We start from the raw sequence: 21,543 nt of genomic DNA on the forward strand, positions 1-21,543 counted from the left end.
GAAAAAAGGAGAAAAGGCACAGGTTATGCAGTAGAAAATAGATAAACTCTGTAAAATACAATGGTTTTTTTCTGTTATCTGCTAGGTAACCTGTGTCTTTTCTCCTTTTTTCCAGGCTATATGATTGCCCCCATGTCTACACAGCAGCTTATTTATGTAAACTATAGTATCCCTTCTAAAGCAAACACTCAAATGTTACCAGGGCAGGGCAACAGTACATAATATTTTTATTACTTGAAAACACATTTTTGGTGTTACAGTTCGTTTAACATACTAAGAGTATTTCTGACCAATATATGGGTACATTTAATGTTATTCAAACAGTCTAAACATGAATTGCCTTCTGCAATAGTTTATGGTGCTACCAAATCTGGTTTTTATTAAGAGTCTTTCTACTTATATATGAACTATTATTATTGACTCCAGAGTGGTAAGTTCAGTGCAATTACTGTGGGATTTTTTTTTAATAAGTATCAATAGATTTAAGCTTGGCAAGGAAGTGATTCATACTAATAAGATGTCTCAGCTACTGTAGACTGGATTTTTATGCTCACAGATGTTATTAAATATCAGGGTAATGGTTTCCAAACTGTGGTACACCAACCTCCACAACAAATTCATAGTAGTTATATGCAGATATAAAGCAAATATAAACAATGTTTAGAGTAGGTGAAGTAATCCTACCAGTTATGAGTGCTGTGATGACTACTTCTACTGCCTCTGGCTGTACGTATTAGGGCGCTTCTCACACAATATTCAGGCTTTTGCACACAGTTTATATATTTGCACAAAAAAACATTTTTGTTTAGACAGCCAATAAAAAAGTTAAAGTTTTGTATTGCTGTACTGGCTGTATGTTTGGCTGTAGACTACTTACATTATTGGAGGTGATAATGTAAGTTTTTGGGTGCTGAGGAACAGAGATACAGGTGTTATATACCTGCTGTGGCAAGGGAATAATATAAGGACATTGCTGTTTTTGAAAGAAGTGGACATAGCCCCATTCACTCTATTCTCCATGGAACATGATTCATCTGCATTCTAGATACACTGTAATATAAACAATTACCTTCAAATATTTATGTCTCTTTTTTCTATCTGTGATTAAAATGCAATTAGCTGATGCTATAATCTCATTTATTTGAGTTGCCCAAGGCCAAAAGGTCTGACACAAGGATCACCCAACCCAGACCTTCTTAGCTAAACTGTTTGTGCTATAATTTGTCATATGTTAAATTAAAGGTGACTCTTATGCTATATACAGTATTTGTGTGTGTATATATATATATATATATATATAGATACAGTTCCCCTTATATAATATATTTATTAGTCACTCAGCTGGTTTGCATGCAGTTGTACCTATTACAACGTGTCTAGTGTTACTACACATTGCTTTAATTCCAGCGCCGGATTTCTAAACGACGCGCCCCGAGGCCGCCCCAATTCGGCGCCCCCACCCGCCGTGCGAGCGCGCATGCGCAAACCACCTCCTCCTTCCCTGCCGCCGCGCTAACGCGCATGCGCATGCGCCAAAGTTAAAACTCCCATACGGAGCAGTGGGGAGAGGTCCCCATTGCTCCGTATGGGAGCAAAATTTTAAAAATTTGCGTGCGGCGGGGCGGCATGCCGCCCCTATGTTTATGCCGCCCTAGGCCCGGGCCTTTGTGGCCTCGCCACAAATCCGGGCCTGTTTAATTCATAAATTAAGTGTTGAATTTCCCTGAAATAGTAGGGGTTACAGTTAATGGAAAGGCTCAGAATTTATGCTGTGGAATATGTTGCCACATTATAGATATGTGATGATAATGGTGTTGTCGGGTGAACTTGACATTGATTTCTGGGTGCTTTGAAGCTGCTATTTTGCCATAACTATGCTTGTATGATTGTATGTAATATAGATATTTACAGAGCCATTGAATCTGACACCACCCCCAACTGCAGAAATAACATGTACTTTATATGATGGTACAGGTTTCTTTAATATTACACCAGGGCATCGTCTGCAAAACCTCCTTGATTCTAAAGGTTTATCTAGGGAATTTCTATAAGCCTTTGTCTAGCACTGTGTGTCTGGGCATACCTCCATAGTAGTGCTACTCATGGCAGAGAATGATGTGTTTGTAAGAGGACAGTGACTATCTGTACAACATGGAATCAGTGCATACTCATGCATTAGCTGCCTCAGTAGAGTGCCTGACCCTATGAGGGTGACTTTTTATATCCTCATATTTTACAACAGGTAGTATATTCTTTGTTATAATAAGTTTCAGTGAGGCATGTGACATCAATAAGTATGGAATATAACTAATAACATCACTATTCACCATTTATAAGGATATTTTTCAAGAGCAAAAACAAAAAATGAAGGTTAGAAGAAGTGATGGATGATCCGTATTCAAAAGGATCTTCTGTAACAGTGGTAGAACTTACAGTATTAGAATAACTGTTGGGAATAGAAAACATGTCATATCATAACGTAATGTCTAATTAATGGGAACTTGCTACCTCTGTAACTTATATTGTTTTCCTTATAGTAAAAGCCAGATGAAAAAAGCAGGAAACGGTTGAATGAAATGCTATTTTCCATTTGGCCATACAGCTAGACAACAGTGTGGTTTAGTATTTATAATGTCAGATAAGGGACTTGGTTTGAATTTCACACATTTTAGGTACGGCCTACTGATAATATCATTTCCTCCCTTGCATTTCATTACAGCTTTTCAATCCCTGAGAGTATTTTTAGAGCATATTGAAGATATTGTAGGGCGAAGAATGAATTAAATCTGACTGTTGCTACAAAATGAAAATGAGAGCTTTAACTGTTAATAGTGTGTGCAAGAGCTTATCTCCGTGTGCCAGAAATGACCACAGGCTTCCATTATCATGCTAGGCAGAGAACTTGGCGAACCCTTGACTTTTATATAGAAATAAATTTGTATTGCAGTCTAATCATTTGCACTGCATCATGGGCAGAGTGGCAGATGTTATACTGTGTGGCAAATGATTCCCATGATCCCACATATTAAATCTTCAAGCATGAGTTAGAAAAGCATATTATGAGCCCATGCACTCTGTTACAGCCCTTCTGGTGCTGTGCATAGTTGTTCTAATTAACATACATACAGACTATACAGAATCAGAGTTTTAACTTTTTCTTTGTGAGCCCCACACATGCTACAATTGGCTCTATGTGGAATAAATGTCAGTATATATGTGCCAAATATATGTGCAGTAAATTCATTTACCATAATGTGCCTTTGAATGGTATTTACAGATGGGTTTGCAATGAATTATAACCTGATTCAGGGGCTATTTCTAAAATATGTAAATATAAAATATTTATAAATCTGCGGCGCTTCTCCTTTGGTATGAATTACCTTTGTAATGGCTTTATGTGAGTTTTTTATAACAATACATACACTTGTATTTTCAATATTCATTTGTTTGAGCTCCCAAAATATTTATGAGGGAAGCTAAGCCATAGGTAGTTTTTGCACTTTCCTGAACTAAGGGCAACCTGTTTTGTTGGAGTGGCTATAATGGTCATTTGTGGGTGTTTAAGTGTAAGTTCTTTCTTCAGTTATTTTGTTATTATCCCTAACTGGATTTGCAAGTCTCGCTGGAGTGATCTCTTCGTGTAGTTTTTTAAAGAGATGAATTGTCAGGTCTATTTACAGTGCTGGGACAAATACAGACACAATAATTAAAGACATAGATAATCTGATAATGGGTAAGGAGCATAGCGAATTGGTGGTAAAGTTCAGAAAAGGTACCAGATTTAACTTTGTGCCTCCTTTGTAAATAAGCCACTGCGGATGCTTTGTACTTCCAAGTCTTATACTGTAGCAAGCCGTACACCAAATCTATGATAGTTTAGGAATTAATGCTTGAAAGAAATGACTCCCTAGTGTGCTGAAAACAGCTCTCACACGATGTCACAAAACTCATTTCAATAAAAGTGTAATACTAAAACTAATAGAAACCATTCAAACCAAGAAACCAAAAAGTATTACATTATACTTCTAGGTATCTGTATGTAAAGATTGTGATTCAAACACCAATGTTCCAAACAGACAGCAATTCAAGCAAAATGTGATTGGCTAATGTGCCACTTCTCTTCTATCTCTTGGCACCATCTTGATTCCCTTATAAAGATGGAGTGCTGGCCCTATCCCTAGTGATGAGTAAATCTGTTCCGTTTTGCTTTGCCAAAAATTTTACAAAACTGTTGAAAATTTAGCGAAACACAAAAAATTCTCGAAATGCGGCTACTGAATGATTTTTTTTTTATGCAACCGCAACTTTTTCGCAATTTTTTTTCACAGCAAATTTTTTGCAGCAGTTTTGTGAATGGTGAAATGCGGAATTTCACAGCGCATCCATACCTGGCAAAAAATTTCACCCATCACTGCCTATCCCTGATCTCACAAATAATGAGATTACTGTATTACTAGGGTTTAATACAGAGTAAACATTTAAATATATTTTGAAGCTTTCAGAATAACTCCCTGGAACAACTGTTAAAAACGTTAGGGTGCTTTACTTAACTTGACACAGTGTGCAATCTCCATGTTGTTTGCTACAATACACCTTCTCCCCCAGAATTCCAACATCATTGCTGCCCACTGTGCCTACTGCAGTCGTGTTTGATTTGCCAAAATGGACGCAACTCAGCATTCTATTTATTGCAAATTGGCTCGGATTTTTTCGAAGTCTTTTCTGGTGTCCAGCATTAAAGTGACTTGGGTGCCCTATTCTTTTGGTGCAAGTAAGCTGCGCCTACTGCATATGTGAGATGGCCTTCCTATAAATCACAGCTATCTGGATAATGAATTTCCAGATAAGGGATCCCATACCTGTAATATAATTGATTTGGAGTAGAAAATTGTCATGAGCATTAATGGTTTTATACTTCCAAGTGAGTTTTACAGTAGTTTATTTTTTTTCCAACTTTAGTATCTATGGTGATCAAATGAATAACCTTTAGCTAGATCTTGTGCTGGTGATTGCCACCCCATTACAAACGTGGTAAACCATATCTAAAATCCCAATTACCATTATGCTTTTGTTAAATAGATATAAAATGAGCTGCTGGATTGTGAGCTTGCCATTAGTGTTTATATGTAATATTCCAGACCTGTCTATCTCAATTAGTTTGACCTTGCTAGCACCCTGTGGCTTACCATGTGAATGTGCTATTGATTTCCTTGCAGACTGTGTTTTATGTAGCATGACGTGAGAAAGTAATATTAGCAAGGAAAGCACTAACATGGGAATACTTTCATTTATCTAAAATTTTAACACATAACTCCAGTTTTGTATGCTCCGAGTTTTGGTATTTTATTGTAGCACTTTGCAGTCCCCAGCCACTTAGTTTTCTGTGTTTCTCCAGTTCAAGTGCATCATTTGGTGAACACCCCTCTGTGCTTTATGATAGCAATTAATAAAATTTTTTGTGGCTACAGTATTTGCCCATGACTGTTTTCAGATTGAATATCTGAATCATGGTATAAGCAATGCTGAACAGCAAAAATTACACCAGACAGACTTAATAAAATATTAGTAATAATTGTGCCCAATATGCAAAGAGGTGGACGCACAGTTGCATTAATTTTGGCAAATCAGATGCAGGTATGATAGGAGCAGTGCAATTGTGTCAAGAGAATCCCTCATTTGCATATGCAGTTACTCTGTAAAAGGTGCATTGTGGGAAAAAAAGATGCTGAATATGCTTAAAATTGCATCTACTAAATCACTGATTGATTCCTATCACCATCTTCTCTCCTTTATATCTTCTATTATAGCAGGAGTTTTACATTAATACATTTAACCGTAGACGTCCACAAATTCCATGCCCCTTGGTACACTATGGCCAATTGTTAGCAACTTTTCAATTGGTCTTCATTTTTTTATAGTTTTTGAATTATTTGCCCTCTTCTTCTGACTCAATTGTGCCACTTGGTAAGTCACTATATACCCCAAGCACACTCTATTTAACAAGTTTGCAGTAGTAATACTATATACAGTATATCCTAAATGTTCCATTAAAACTATGTTATAATGCAGCTTTTATATAGCAAAGTGCAACATGCTAGATGATATGTAATCCCTTAATTTGCCACTCTCTGCTTTTGACAGGAGCAGTAACCCATAGCAACCAATCAGCAGGTAGCATTTAGTGGTCACCTGTTGCTAGGCAAACACTGGTTGCTATGGATTACTGCTTCTGGGCAAACTAAGTGCTTTTTGTTACATTTGGTGTTTAATTCCTTTGGCTCCTTTTTACTTAACTAATTGAATCTACATGTCTAGCTATTGCTAAATCTGATTCAGGGAATTGTATGCACTTAAATAAGAATTAGACTGCTGCTGATAAAATTAGTCTTAGCTATAGTTTAAACAGTTGTGTGAAACTTGCTATATACCGATACTTGTCTGTTTAGCACAGAGAATTGCCTAACTACACATAAACTTAGATACTTAGAACATAAAGTATGTACTACCCATGGTACATACTATAATATAGTTTAGATTTAAGATTTAAGTATGTATAGTTCTAGCCCTTCTAATTAATTCACCTCCTTTCATTCAACTGGTCTCACCAGTGAGAGAGCAACTTCTTGCCTAAACCTTTGTACGGTGTTTAATGTAGTGTCCACCTACTACATCTAATTTCTATAGTGCTATCACTACATCAACAACATTGTTAGTACAAGTAGGTAGCTAGGTACCAATGACTGCCCACAAATGCTTAATTACTTTAGCATTTACTTGGGTTAATATAAATGTTTAAAAAAACAGCAAAGCCAAAAATCCTATAATGAGACAGTCTTTGATGCTTGTAGAATTCTCTATTGCTTTGCACTCAGTATTCCATTTCTCTGCTGACTGGGGAGAGAAATAATTCAAAATGCACATAATTCAGGCCCCATGGCATAAACAAGCAGAAAAAAGCAGTAGTGTTACTTGCTTTGCAAAATTACCTGACACTTATTTTGCATATATGAATGCCCTTGATTTCACACTGAGGGAAGACTGCATTACCAATAGCGATTAAGTTGTGTATTATGCACACTCTGTCCCTAAGGAATGAAAGGCCCTAATTTATTCTACGGTTAGCCCAAACTTATGGCAAAATTACACAGACTGCAAAGATCATTTTGCCATGCCTATTTTGCATTTACTCTTCATAAGATTAGACAAGTTTAGTAATATCCTAGTCCAATGCCTGTGTCAAATATGTAACTAAAATATGCCCTTACACATGTGCTCACCATCATTATTTAATCTCATTTCCACTGAATGTATGTTGAGCTAGAAAGAGCAGCTCTGAGCTTCAGCATGTGATTTGCAGTTTTGGTGGTATCTCTCTCAGGCCATATTGACTGAAGGGATCCCAGTGGATAGGGAATTAGGATAAAGGAATTCCCTAAAGTCCTCCAGGCCACTATAAGGTGTCACAGAGGTGAAGTGAGATTTCTGCCCAGTCTGTCCTCAGGGGAGTGTCAGCCTGTATTGTGCTCTGCATGTGATGTTGCCTATACCACTTGACTCTAAGAAATTGTTCAATAAACTTATTCTGTGTTGTTGCTGTTTACAAGAACCTCTGGCACCCTCGGTTTTTATTTTTCTGTTTAGCAGCAAGATAGGTGTAAAGGCCCATTCTGGGTGAGAGAGTCCAAGAAGGCAGTTATTGAGCCAAAATGGAGGTTATAATACCTTTTGGAATTATGGCAAAATAGTTCAACTTTGGTCTGATTAGACCATAATACATTTTTCCACATGGTTGTGGGTGACTGGGTATACCATTTTACAAAGTTTAGCTGGACCCAGAAATATGAAGACTATGACTGATTGTTGTCAATCAAGAAGTACTTGCCAAGAAATCCTGCAGCTCCTATAATGCTGCTGTGGGCCTCTTGTTCAGCCACATCCTTGATTATTAAAGGTTGTGCACAGTAATTCAACAGGTTTTTGTATGATTTTTGCTTTTCCTTGTTTCTCTAAAATGTTTCTGATTTGTTTACTTCTTTGTATAGATGGCAATTTTGCAATAAAGATGGAATAAGTCCTGAAAGGCTCTTTCTTGGCTTATTTTGTTTTATTAAACAAAAACCTGCTATTTTGCAGGGGTGTGTGTGTCTTTGTGTGTGTTCATGATGTTTTAGGGAACACACATACATGACATTGCCAAAACATAGCGCATACCTATTGAATTTAGTTCAATTCGTTTTTTTTATAGCTTGTGTCTTGTTTTGAAATAGAACTGAATATGATAATGATATTAAAGTAGACCTGTCACCCTAATAATTCCGTATTCTTTACTATTGTGTCAAGCAAAATAAACTTCACTTACACTATAATATATAATAATATAAACCTTGTTTTCCTCAGTCTTGGAATTACACAATAACAGCAAGCAGGACACTGTTATTAAGGAAAGCTTTGTATCACCCCAAAATCTCATGTATGTGCCAGCATGGGGGACCAGATGCCCATGCCCATGCACTGGCTACACAATTAGATGGTGAGAAGGGAGGGGGAAAGTGAGTGCTGAATGGAAAGTTAAAGTAATTGTCTACCTCACCTCTATGCCTAAGGCATAGAGACAGGGCAGGCAATATATGACTGACAGCTGGGATTTTTAAATGTATTTATAATGGATTTGGATGTGTTAATATAAAAATGAATTTAGGTTTTATGTTTAATTTTAAAATGACTTTTATTATACAGATTTTTATGTCTGGGTGACAGGTCCCCTTTAAAAGAGGTTGTGAACACTTCACAATTAGCAAAGCAGCATTAGTCAAGCTGTTAAAATCACCATGACAAGCGTTATCACACACAGTTTTTTTTTCTTCTTCAGCCTTAGAATCCAACTCCCACATACAGACCATTATGTAAGTGAAATTAGGAAGGAAGCTGGGAAGTAGTGCATAATTTACCACAGTGCTCATGTTAATATAAAATGCTATCCAAGTAGAAAATAACACCATAACACTCAGAACAGGTAGATAACATAGCAACTTGTCAAATTAATCATTTCCTGAAGTAATTTAACTCTCACTGAGCCAAAATGAAGCCAATTGTGTTCATTAGTAACTGATATCTAGCCCCTTCTTTTTTCACTGGTTACAGAGCCCCTTGATAGCCCTAAAGTGCTGGCATCCTAGCAAATGTCTTCTATATCTGTGATGCCTAGGTCTTGTAAGGTCAACCATTCTTAATTATTAGGTTTTAGCTGGCACGATACACCCGACTGCACAACATGCTCTTACACAGTCCTCAGTTGTTTCTCTCACCACTAGCTCATAATTCTTATTGGAACATATCACTCCTACTTACCCTATATTCTAAATCCACAAACTCTCCAGCTATTTCATGTTCTCTGTTTTTCTGCCTAGCAACTGGCCATAAGTTCTGCCCAGGGCAAAAACAAGGACAGTGCTAAAGAGGTTGCTATCCACCTTTATACACATGTTCAGCAATTCTTACATTCCTTGAGGGGAAAAAAAAATAAAAAACAATAAAATATATATCACATTTGGGCATAATAGAAAGAATTATGTTTCTATGCTTGTATATTGCTTGCTTTATATGCAATTTTATATGCATGAACTCTCCATGGCAGAATGTTTCTGCTATCAGCTTATAATGCAGATTTCTGTTTAACAGCTTTGCCTTACCAATAACAATTCTTACACAGATGGAGTTCCTGTTACATAACCTTTTAAAACACAGAGATGGCGCATATCTGACAAAATGCAACATGTGCTGATTTGGGTACTATATTATTTCAAGAACAGCAATGGCATTTTGACATACAAGCAACTGTAATTAATTTGATTATTGTTCTTAAAAGTATAATTATTATTTGAAATATTTTATTCCGTGATGCTGGTTATTCTTCCTGGCTTACCATTCCTCTCTTAATGGGTAGTGCAAGTAAATGGGCATTATTTACCCATAATAGTCTTCTTCAAGGAGACCTTCTGCACATTCTGTTCAAGGATGTGAGGTATCCTAATGCTTTTTAACATTTAGTAGATTTAGCATGTAAACCTATTAATTATATGACTACCCTCATTTTAAAATTATAGTAGTATATCAACAGGAAATTAGCAATTATATGTAAGTATTTAGCTTCAAAAAAATCCAATATGCTGTTAATTTCTTTACGCTTGTGCACTCTGAAATAAATATGCCATTTATGTAGTTGTTGTAGTATACATTAAAACAGCAGATGGCTCTCTTGAGTTTCCTTTGAAAAATAATAGCGTTTACCAGAATCACAAACTGTAGAAGCAAAAATGTAAATCTAACCATCCAGTTTTAATTCCAAGCCTTTATTTGCAACAGTTACAGAAATAGGTGATTCCATTTTGCAGCAGTGTGTGTGTGTGTGTGTGTGTGTACGTACACTAATATACACAAACACATTTGTTAATCAAAGCTATATTTAATTCAATCCCATAGATTAAGAAGGTAGGACTCTTTATATAATTTCTTATGTGTTCATGGCAGTTAAATGTAATTAACATCTGCAGTGTTTGAAACTGGGGTTAAGTGCAAATCTGTCTAAATGAACTGTCCTTGGTGCTGAATGGGTTTAAGGCTTCAAATATGCAGAATATTCTTCAAACACCCTAAGGTATTGACACTGTCTTCAACTAGGAATACAGAACAGGATTCATTAAATTGTACTGTTAATCTCCAGATTTACGGTCATTTTGTAAGCATGCAATTTAAAATAGATTATGATGTGTCAAGCCAACTGGTTTTAAAAATGAAAAATCTAGGGAAACAAGCTCTAATTGAGCACAGCTCCCAGCCCTCCATTAGGGCAGCTATTCTCTATAAGATCTTTTACATTTAGCCAGGCTGCTCTACTTTCCCCTGATCCTAAATCATTATTAAAATCTATTCAGCCCAGCAGTGCTTTGTACACACAAATTCCACCTGAAAGGGAGTTGACTGGCTTGGAAATAATCAATAATGTCTTCTTTATGTGGCTTTGTGAACCTAACAGGATGGAGCTTTTGAGTGCTTACAGATGAAAGGGGAAAAGTTTTGTATTTGATTTTGGAGTTTTGGCATTTGTTTACATTTGACAATTCAACCTGTGTGCTGTGTGGGAGAACTCGGAGTGCACAAGATATTCACACAGTAGGTGTTTATTTCACAGCACTCCAAGCTACTCCTTTTTATCACTCTGTTTATCATTTGTATCCATCCAAGCAGAAAGCTGGCTTTTTTCATTTGTTCGACTAAGCTTCCTCTCTTTGCTATGGCACCTCAGTTAGTCACACGTTTTTCACAGTGAAACATGTAAATAGGACAAGAAAAGCAAAGGAGAAAACTCTTCTTCTGAAACTGTATCCAGACTGATGAAGAGCTGTTAGAGCAAAAATGTTTGTGTCGGTCATTTTTCATATTTATGCTCTCAAAGCAAACCCCATTGTGTGTGTGGCAGTGTTCGATAGAGATGTCTAAGAATGTCACTCCTGTGAATTTGATTTGCTAAAGCTGCTAGGGATGATCTGTCTGTAGCTGTCAGATGCTTCCTCTGTTTTTACCTTTTCTTTAAAACAAGCTAGTCTTCTCTTTGTTATGCATGAGTTTTTTGCCAGTGGCATCCTCACACGGTATCATTCTAATGCTGTGTTGATGTCTTTCAGCTTAGTGCCGTGCATCCTGTGCTGCACATATTTCTCACATCGGCACATTGTCAGCACAAAGAGAGTGACTATCTCTAATACACCAGGAGGGCTAAACTGATAACTTTTATATGGTCAGTGCTTTTAGCAATTCAATACATAGGAGGCAGTTTGTTTGCTGGAAGAATTAGCTTACCTATTTTTCGGCAAGATGTAAAAGCAATCCAGCCAGAAGATTGCAGTTAAGCATGCTTAATTTCTAGGGAGAGAGGCATTACAATCAAGGACACCAACTGAGCAAGAGGCTTGGATCTGCTAGAAACTAGCAATTTCTCAAGAAAATTGCACAAAGCTGTGTTGCTTTTTCATTCCTGCTATTTTTTTTAAGGGGTGGAGAGAAGGGGGGGAGAAATGATTTGATTAGAGAATGAGCAGGAAAGAAGATTGCCTCCTGATGCTGATTTCACATGCAGTGCTTCTTGGTGCCTGAAATCAGAGAGGATCGCGAAGCATGGTCTTGCGGAGATACACAGAGGCAGCAGTTCAAGGCTGTTGATTCAGATGCTTAAGCCTTCGTTTACCTGCTACCCATTGCCATGCTAATTCAAAAGGGAAGCCTGCCTCCCCATTCTTTCCTCCTCCTCCTCTTATTCCTTCCTCCTCTCTTTAACCATCTTCTTCATCCTGCTTTTTCAGCTCACTTGAAATAGGGAAGCAGGCATTGTCTGGTGTGTGGGTGGCACTGAGGAGACCAGCTAAGCCCACCCCCATCTCTCTGAGCTTTGCACTACCAACAAGCATAGATGCCAGTTTCTTCAGCGGAAGAGGTGAGAGAAAGCTGCTAACGAAGTTCTGTTTGGAACATACCAATATTTTTGCTTTATTCCTATTATTTAAATATATGTATGTATAAATACATATACATACATATACTGTACTTTTGCTCAACTTGTATATTTACTTCTCCTTCTAAAGGAAAGTAACTCTGGGTTGGCACAGTTTCTTTTCTCCCACTTCACCACTGGTTGTATAAAGTGATCTGACAAAGGGAGCAGAGAGATGTCCAGCTGTCTTCAGAGGGGCTGAGCCCCTTTTTTTTTTGCTCTTTGTAGCTCCAACAGACTGATCATCTGGGTTCTATCTAAAAACTTGGTGGGGTGTCCCACCACGACTTTCTGCTAGCCCCTCCCTCTCGGAGCTTCCCAGCCCGATAAGCGTGTACGGGAGGTGGCATGGCAGCAGCTATCGCAAGTGGACTGATCCGACAAAAGCGACAGGCACGGGAGCAGCACTTGGACCGTCCCTCCGCTAGCAAGAGGCGCAGCAGCCCTAGTAAAAATCGAGGCCTTTGTAATGGGAACCTGGTGGATATTTTCTCCAAAGTGCGAATCTTTGGCCTCAGAAAAAGAAGGCTGAGACGGCAAGGTCGGTTGGTCTGTGTCTGTCAGCTGTTTTCATGATTACATTATGTTTTTTCCTTCTCTTGGATTCTGTGCACCCAATGGCAGAATGTGTGCGCTCATCCTTCTTAATCCGTAGTGTGTCTCTTTACCCTTTGTTGTGTAGTTCTGTTTATATCCTGATGTATATTTCTGTAATATGTTTCAACACAAAATCCATTTTCCACTGATCAATGTGATGGGTTGTTGTTGTCCGTCTTTCCAACTTAATTGCAAATCTAGTATTCGTGAAGATTAATTTTATACTGTAAATCAGCCTTTTAGCCTGTATTAGATTACACATCCAGTGCCAGGGTTATTGGCACTAAAGTCTAAAGAACTAGCAAGCAGTTTATGACTTGCATTGTAGTATTTAACTTTCTGTCTATGTGCATTCATTTGTGGCTCGCTCATTTACTTCAGTCAGGTCCCCAAAATGTATGTTTGTTTATCTTTGTTTCTCTTGATTCAGTCTGATGGGGTTGGGGGCAGGAGTTAAATAAAATATCTTATACAATAACTTGTTAATAAAACAGTAGAACAGAAGAGAAGGCATATAATTTGACTTTAATTCCAGACTAACTATATTAGTAGCTATGAAACGTATGTATATACCTGATATACATTTATATACAGTTTGCATAACAAGTCTTTATATGTCACAATTTATGAAACTTTATAGCACTTCATGAGAACCACTCATTCAGTGAACTGCTGTAGCATTTAAGACTCTGTATAACAATTACAGTGACAAACCTGTGGAAGTACAGTGTCTGTACCTGTATTAATGTTAGACAGCTGTATTAATGAATATGAATGAGCTTTATCAGGACCACTGTGTTCTGACTTACTCCACAGGAGTTCTGATTTTCAGTCGTGAACAGCTCTGATAAATGCATACATTAAACGCACAGTATACCAAAGAGGATCTGTACAATAAGCCCCTTACAAGTAGGTTCAGGTAAATATTGAATTAGGTTTTTCACTCAATAATCCTTTTTTTTTTTTTAAATAATTAAAAGCACCAGCTTTCACTTTGACATTTAAGAGTTAAAGCAGGTTTAGATGCATAAATCTTTTAAATTACTAATGTAAAGAATCATTAACCATGAGATTAAACAAATAATAAATTGTTCATCCTTGCTTAATTTATGACTATCCCCAACGTAGGAGTGAAGCCATTTGGAAATATTGTGAAAAAAGGACTGTTTCATGTGTCTGATTCACAAGAAATGCTCACAGTAGGGTTGGTAGGGATACTTAACCCCATCACTGACATCTTCTGTATGTCTCATAAAAAAATTAATTATTTCCAGCTGAAAAACCTGCAGTACATCTAAAAAATACAGCACCTAATCTTAGACAAGGTTAACAGGTTGCATTTACCGAGAACCATTTATGGTGTGAAGATCTTCTAGTCTAAAGTATATTTTTCATAGCATACTCCGCTTTTGTACTGTAGTTTTAGTATTTCAAAATAATGTACTGTTTTCTTGTGTGCAATGATATATGTTTATCATTATCATAAATATTTTTTTGTAAAGGACACCTAGAAAATATATGGTACTACAGATAACACTACATCCAAATATGTTAATGTATTGTAAGCCAAGGTTATTTAGGATTTTCTTTGGTGCCTGATGTAATAAAAGAATTACAGGTGTGCTAATAAGATAAAACAAATGGTAGCAGTCAGGGAATATATATAAGCCATAATTATATGCTGGATCACACTCAAGAAATGATCCTGTTACCCTAGAGACTTGTAGGCAGCACCAATGAGTTGCCCATGTTTATGGGTTACTGTGGATTCTTTTTTCCTTATAGCTTTGGGGGAAAAGCAGAACATGGAGTTTATTAAATCTAGTACAGCTCTACAAAGTTAATAAATCTCCTCTAACTAATGCTTTCATTTTAAGAGGCACAAAGTATGAAGAATTATCCTGTGAAAGATTTGACAGGTTTGATTGTATCTGCTGATGTGTATAAAATAAGCTTAGAAGTGTGGAGATCTTGTTACCTGGAGTATGGCACGGGATGAGCCTTCAGTCCTGCCATTCATTTTACTCTGCTATATGCTATGTTTGCATAAATGGAAATCACCTAGTTTGGATTTATTCTTAATGCTGGTGTCAACAGTGAGGAAGAGAAAGGTGATGCACAGTAAACCGTGCCAGTGCATATTTGCACCAAGGGTGTATGTTTATTCATGATTTTTTCCCTTATTCCTTATTGATGTAGGATTAATCTTACCTTCCTTTGTAAATATCTGTGTCAGGAATACAAAGCTGTATGTGTTTACCTTAAAAAAAAAATACACAAATAAAAGCACCATTATAAGAAATTGATCTTTGTACTGTTACTGATGGTAGAAGAAGGAACATGGAAGCAGGTCATTATGACCTAAATACAACTTTGCAGATTTTGTATGAGATATTTCATGGCCACTTACCTATAAGGAGAAAGCGTGTATAGGTCTTGGGTTAAACTTTCAGCATTTGTTTCTGAATTACAACATCCAGCCTAGGTCAGAGCATGCTGGGAAATGTAGTTCACAATCATTTTAGGTGAGTGACATACCTACTTTTATCATTACTGTCTTTAATAGACTGGGTCAGACATACAACTGCACACTGGTAGCCATATCGCTGCTACAGGTGTCCTCCTTCTTTGGTTTCTAATGTTCCTCTTGGTGCGCAGTTATTATAGATACATTACTAAGCCTAGCAGACCCTACAGAATATAGGGTTGTACAGAAAAATAACAGTGTGCTTATTTAAACTGAGTGTTATAGGTATTATGACTTGTTAACAGCTCTTAATGAAAGGCCGGTAATAATCAGTGTCATTTGCAGTGAAAAGAAATATCCATTGGCTGCCATATACACCCAGTAGTCTGCAGTGTACACCCAGTAGTTTGTATTTTTCATTGATGTTGAATGTGAATTTTGCAACATGATAACTGCAAATTTCTGGCTGTTATTATATATATTTAGGCTGAAAACCTCCTCACAGACCACTGTTTAAAGTAAATGTACTTAAGAAAGACCTGGGTAAAAAATAAAGACAAATAATAAAAGGATTATAATGAGAAAGCTGAGTTCCAAAATGCGATTATTGGCATTGTTATTTATTTACTTCTTGGGACCATTCTAACAGCCAAACATTTGATTCTCTCCTTTTTAGCCTCATTAATAATACACATTCTCCACCAACCCTCAGTCTACTATTATTATAGCCCTGCTGCCTTACTTGACATTTTCAATAAAAAAAATAAAACAGTAGTAATTTGAAAGTTAACAAAGTATTTACTGTTTTACAGTGGCACATCTAGGGCTGCTACCTGAGGCACCAGCGCCGTTACCACCTCCCGCCCCCCACCCCATTCTGCGCTTACTGCGTCTACCACTTACCTTGCTATTGCGCTCTCTGCACTTAGATACAAATTATCATTTTGAAACTTGAAAATGTAGCTCTTAAAGTTACCAGACGTGGCTTTTTTCTGCCCCATGTAACTGCCCCCTCATTGCCAAATGACAGGAGTTTGCTTTGTACAAACATCATTTAATGGAAGACTTGCCCTTTGGGTTACTAGTCATAACTACACCTGAGATTCTCCTGCTCGTAAAGCCACAACACAAGAATCACTGAAGCTTACCTGTTACACCATGAGCAGCATAGGCAGTTCTTAATTCTCACTCGCAGGCACTCCAAGCTATATACACATATAATATTTGCATGTAAGATTGTTTTAATCTATTATACTGATCCATGTTTCAGTACTCATGCAGCTATAGGCATACACCTGTTATAGTAAAATTCTGACTTACTGGAACTAAAAATTACTACATGGCCACTAAGTGCCTATCTCTGGTTTAGGGACATGAATATTAATGAAAATAAATAGTATTCAGAGACTATAATGTAGGCCAGATATGTTAACATGAAGCGATCTGTGATCTGCAATTTCCAGCTTCCAATTGGAAGGTGCATCTGTAAGCAGTTTATTGGAAATGTGGGTGATGTTGGTTGGCTTATTCAGGCTAGATAACTCATACATTTTCAGCAGATCCATAACCTAAAACCCCTGCTTCATGAAAAGTGAGTCAATCAAATAACTGAAATAGACTGACTGATTCACATGTGTTCAAACAGTGATATCCTTAAGCCATGGAATTATTTACAGGAAGCTGTGATAAAGTGATTCTCAGGGAACATGCTGTTATTGCACTGAGCAAAAACATCAGAAACTTTTAGAAAAAAATCCACCCCTTTGTAACTGAATTTTTAAATGTGCTCATAAACATATCTGCTCAATAGTAAAGCACTTATCAAAGAAACCCATTGCCAGGACATTTGTTGTCAAGTGTAAAAATAAAAAAAAAAATCGATAAAATTAGAAATTCAGATGACTCTATGGAAATGTTTCTATTGAAGGTATACTTCAGCTTGCACTACAGCTGGCCATTGTACGCTATATCTGTCATTATCCCCCAAAGCCTATTGAAGGATCCAGTGGAAACTGATTTGAAGCACCACCGACATCTAGGTTAAGAACCCTCCTACCTACTATTTGCGATTGTACTGATTAATATTTAAATCTAGTATGTAACAATAAATATTTATTCTGTGACTCCACTCATCATTTCATACACATATCTGTGACAAAAACATGTGTATGTAGGTAGGTAAATATGTGTATATCTGTGTACTGTATACAGCCATAAATATCCTGATATGTTATAATATGTGTTAAGTCATTTGTGTCACAACTCACTCATATTTGTTTAAAAAAATTAATGTAACACAATGTAAATGTTGCAAAATATGTCTGGAGTTCTGTGACATGAATACAATCACTTAGCCTGTGACATTGTGCCTTAATATGGTCATGGGACTTATCAGATTTCTAATTTGCTTTTATTTAGAATTGGGGTAACATTATACTCTATATATTATTTTCTAGTTGAGCTTTGTCTGGGAAATTTAATAATACATAACTAAAATAACAGAAAAAGCACTCTGCATTGTAAGGAATTTTTGCTGTAATAAAACTGATAAATCATTTCCAACAACTTATTTACCACACAAAGTCAACTAGTTTCTAGGGTAATGCTGGCACCCTCATGTGCGAGAATAATGGTGCAATTTTACAGCATTAAATATGGCTACTGGACTTCGTAAAAATGGGTTGCCACCTGCTAGGGCCAGGGCCAGTATTACAAAAGTATCAGTAATTACAGTGTTACATTGGTAATTCCCCCTATTTCCCAAGTTTTTCCCCCTGCAGCACTTACTTTTAACCACAAAGACCCTCTGTATGACCAGAAACTCCCCATGGACCCAACATGCACATTTGCTGCTCCCGACAAGCCCATTTTCTGTCGTAAAAGGAGCACCAGCCTAGGGAAAAAACATAGCGACTGGATTCACTGGGGGTGCCAAAATGTTGAATCCACATTTTCTTGTCCATTAAGTACTGGGCTCCCCTACATCTTATCCCATACTGTGCAGAACATTTTCCCAGGTTTAAATGCTGAGTACATGAGCCCTCAGGCTCACAATTTGGTGTGGTCTGTTGGTATATCCCTGTATGTATCATATGTAACAGAAATATAATAATAATATATTACATTATATGTTTATTAATCCCCCTATAAGCCCTTCATACATTATTATTTCTTCATAATTAACCCTGCCCACATAAGCCAACACTGAATCAAAGATATGCAGGCAATATTTTCAATAACTTGATGGAATATATTGAGAAACAGTCACTGTATGTGTCATTTAAATTGGGGTTGATATGAATATTGTATTGTCATGTCCACATTGCCTCCTATTCTCCTTATTCCTGTATTGTATATAAGTGATGCAGCTACTGTAAATAAATGTAGTATACAGTATATCATTTTAAAAACCATCATTCTTTAAATGTGGATTTCATTTAATCTACATGAGATTTATTGAGTAAAAGTTCTGATCTCAGTCAGATACAATTTTTTTAATATTCCAAGAAACAAATACTTGAATATCTCCTAGTATATGGAAGAATGATGCATCTGCAGCTAAATTTTACCTCCCAGTATTATAATGCTACTGGGCTTTTTACTCTATGTGTACCTTGCTTATCACTGTAGCGATGAAATAGCTTTTCCATTGCAGGGCCTTCTTTACATAAATCCTGTATTAGAAGACACCTTTTTTTCTTTAAATTGCATCTGACCTCTTGGCATCCTTGATATAAAGTTATGGGAACCAAAAATCAATACTACAATAATATTGATTGGTGCTGTTTGTTTTCTTTGCATGGCATAGTTCAGAGATATTGTTTGGAGCAATATTAGAGGTGTATACAGGAACACAAAAGGCTGAGAAAATTCAGAGCCCATCAGCCCTCAATAGCTCAGTTTTAAAGTTAGCAGGTAGGTTTTTCTTTTACAATATGTTCAGAGAGATATATTGGAAAGCTGTGTTCTGCACAGAAATTCTCATTTCTATTAATGTTTGCATATATGGGGGAGCTGTTAAGGTAAAATGATACGTCATCTACAGACTCCAATGAAACCGCACCCAACTATCATGTTATAATTATAATAAAATTATAGGATTTATGTCTTTGAGAAAACCTAGCGGATGTCCCTGCCAACGCCGTCTGGAGTTTTCTACTTTCTTCATCTGTACACATCTCTAAATATGTCAAGCCACAAATCAGCCACTAGACAAATTTATATAGATAATAATTTACCCCCCACTTTTAAAATAAAGGTATTATAAGTTCCATGACCATAAAAAAGGCACAAGGCTGTCAGCCTCATATTTTACAACAAGGGTACAATAATAATAACCATCATGATCATTATTATTACACAAGTTTTAGAGAGTCACGTGACACAAATCATATTATAACTGATGACAATACTAAACTCCGATTATAAGAATATAATTTTAGACATATTTATCACTCTTTTCTATTACTATGGGTTTCCTACAGAAGATGATAAAATAGAAATTAACCCTTGTGCAATGCTAAGAATTCATCAGAGCCAGTTGCACCTTCATAGAAGCCTAGGAGAACAAAGCAAAAGGAAAATAAATAAATTTTTTGCATCTTTTGTGCAAAATGTCCCTTTCAAACTTTTACTGAACTGATTTCAAGTCTAACCTAACAGAGAAGCCATTAAACACTAGCTGTGCCAATTTTAATACATTATTTGACTTATTATATGCCAATATAATATTTGGTTAAACAGCTCTCTACATCGTATTGCCTGCTTTACTTATTCTCCCTAATGCATATTAGTGTGTTTATTTAAATGAAAAATAGACCTCTGCAAGGAAGAGTTCATCGCTGCATTAAATAACTATCTTTCTAATGTTTTAAGCTACAAACAAACAGATAAGAAGGAGATGGCAATTAATATAAAGGATATGAGTTTACTATTCTATAGAGTAAGGGAAGTGAAAATGTTAAACTCCCCACGGTGAGAGGTGGTGCTAGCCTGTTAAGTCAATACCTTTAATATATGATTGAAGTTTTTTCTAGCACTCTAGAGCATACTGAGGTACAGCCCTTACTAGACGGTAATTACCAGAAAATGTTGATCTAGGGAGAAATCTTACAGCTTGTTGTTTGGTGTTGGGAATCAATTGTTTCTCCACTGGCTAATTGGAAATTTCTTTAGTGGGGTTTTGTTTGCTTTTCTCTGGTCATCAGCACAGTGATAAATGTGGGAAGATTGGAAGAATTTGTTTCTGCTTCAAACCACTGAACTGCCGATCTGTCTTCTTCCCAATGTAAAGGAGAAAGCGCATTAGAAAACTTAGCAAGGAAGTATGGACCATTAACAATATGAGAACAATAAATGGTTATTGTCCACCAACTGGCTATCTCAATACACTTACAAAGGACCTTGTGCAAATGAACACTGCTTATGCTACCTAACTACAGCTAAGTATAGCTTAGTATTTACCTATTGTATAAGTATAGATAGTATTTACCTATTGGGTAACTAAGTATAATAGACATAAATAAACCCTGACAAGTATAATAGACAGAATCATTCCAGGACTACCTGCCCACCAAGTAAGCAGAGAAGCTAAATGAGAGATAAATAGCCACATTTACTAACAGCAGACAAAGAACTGTATCTATAAAACTGTATAAAAAGTAGCAACCATAGCCAGTCTAACACCATGGCACACAGACAATCACACACACACCTTTGAAGTTATGTAAAACATTTGTACATATTTGAAGCAGTGGGTAAAATTCTGGCATTAAAACAAATGCTAGCTTGAAAAACTATTACCCACAGAGCCTAATTTTTTTTCTAGAATGCCTCAGTCTTCATGTGGGCCACACCATTCTGATCTTGCTACTGGATACGCACAAGTATTCATTAATATCATTTTTTTTTTCTTTTAGAATTCACTCACACAGTG

At 36.6% G+C, this 21,543-nt stretch overlaps 1 protein-coding gene across 3 annotated transcripts in view; it reads left to right on the plus strand.

Annotated features, from left to right (window-relative positions):
• Window positions 1-21,543, plus strand: part of fgf14 (fibroblast growth factor 14) — a 343,788-nt gene that overhangs the window by 188,072 nt on the left and 134,173 nt on the right. Inside the window, exon 1 of one of the 3 annotated variants that reach the window (NM_001142824.1) lies at window positions 12,893-13,085. The exons of the other annotated variants lie outside the window; for them this stretch is intronic. Coding sequence (NP_001136296.1) covers window positions 12,893-13,085 — 193 coding nt within the window. Of the gene's footprint in view, window positions 1-12,892; window positions 13,086-21,543 lie in introns of those variants that run through there. 3 annotated transcript variants of the gene reach the window in all.

Source organism: Xenopus tropicalis, chromosome 2 (genome assembly GCF_000004195.4).
Source record: "Xenopus tropicalis strain Nigerian chromosome 2, UCB_Xtro_10.0, whole genome shotgun sequence".
Classification (NCBI taxonomy): domain Eukaryota; kingdom Metazoa; phylum Chordata; class Amphibia; order Anura; family Pipidae; genus Xenopus; species Xenopus tropicalis.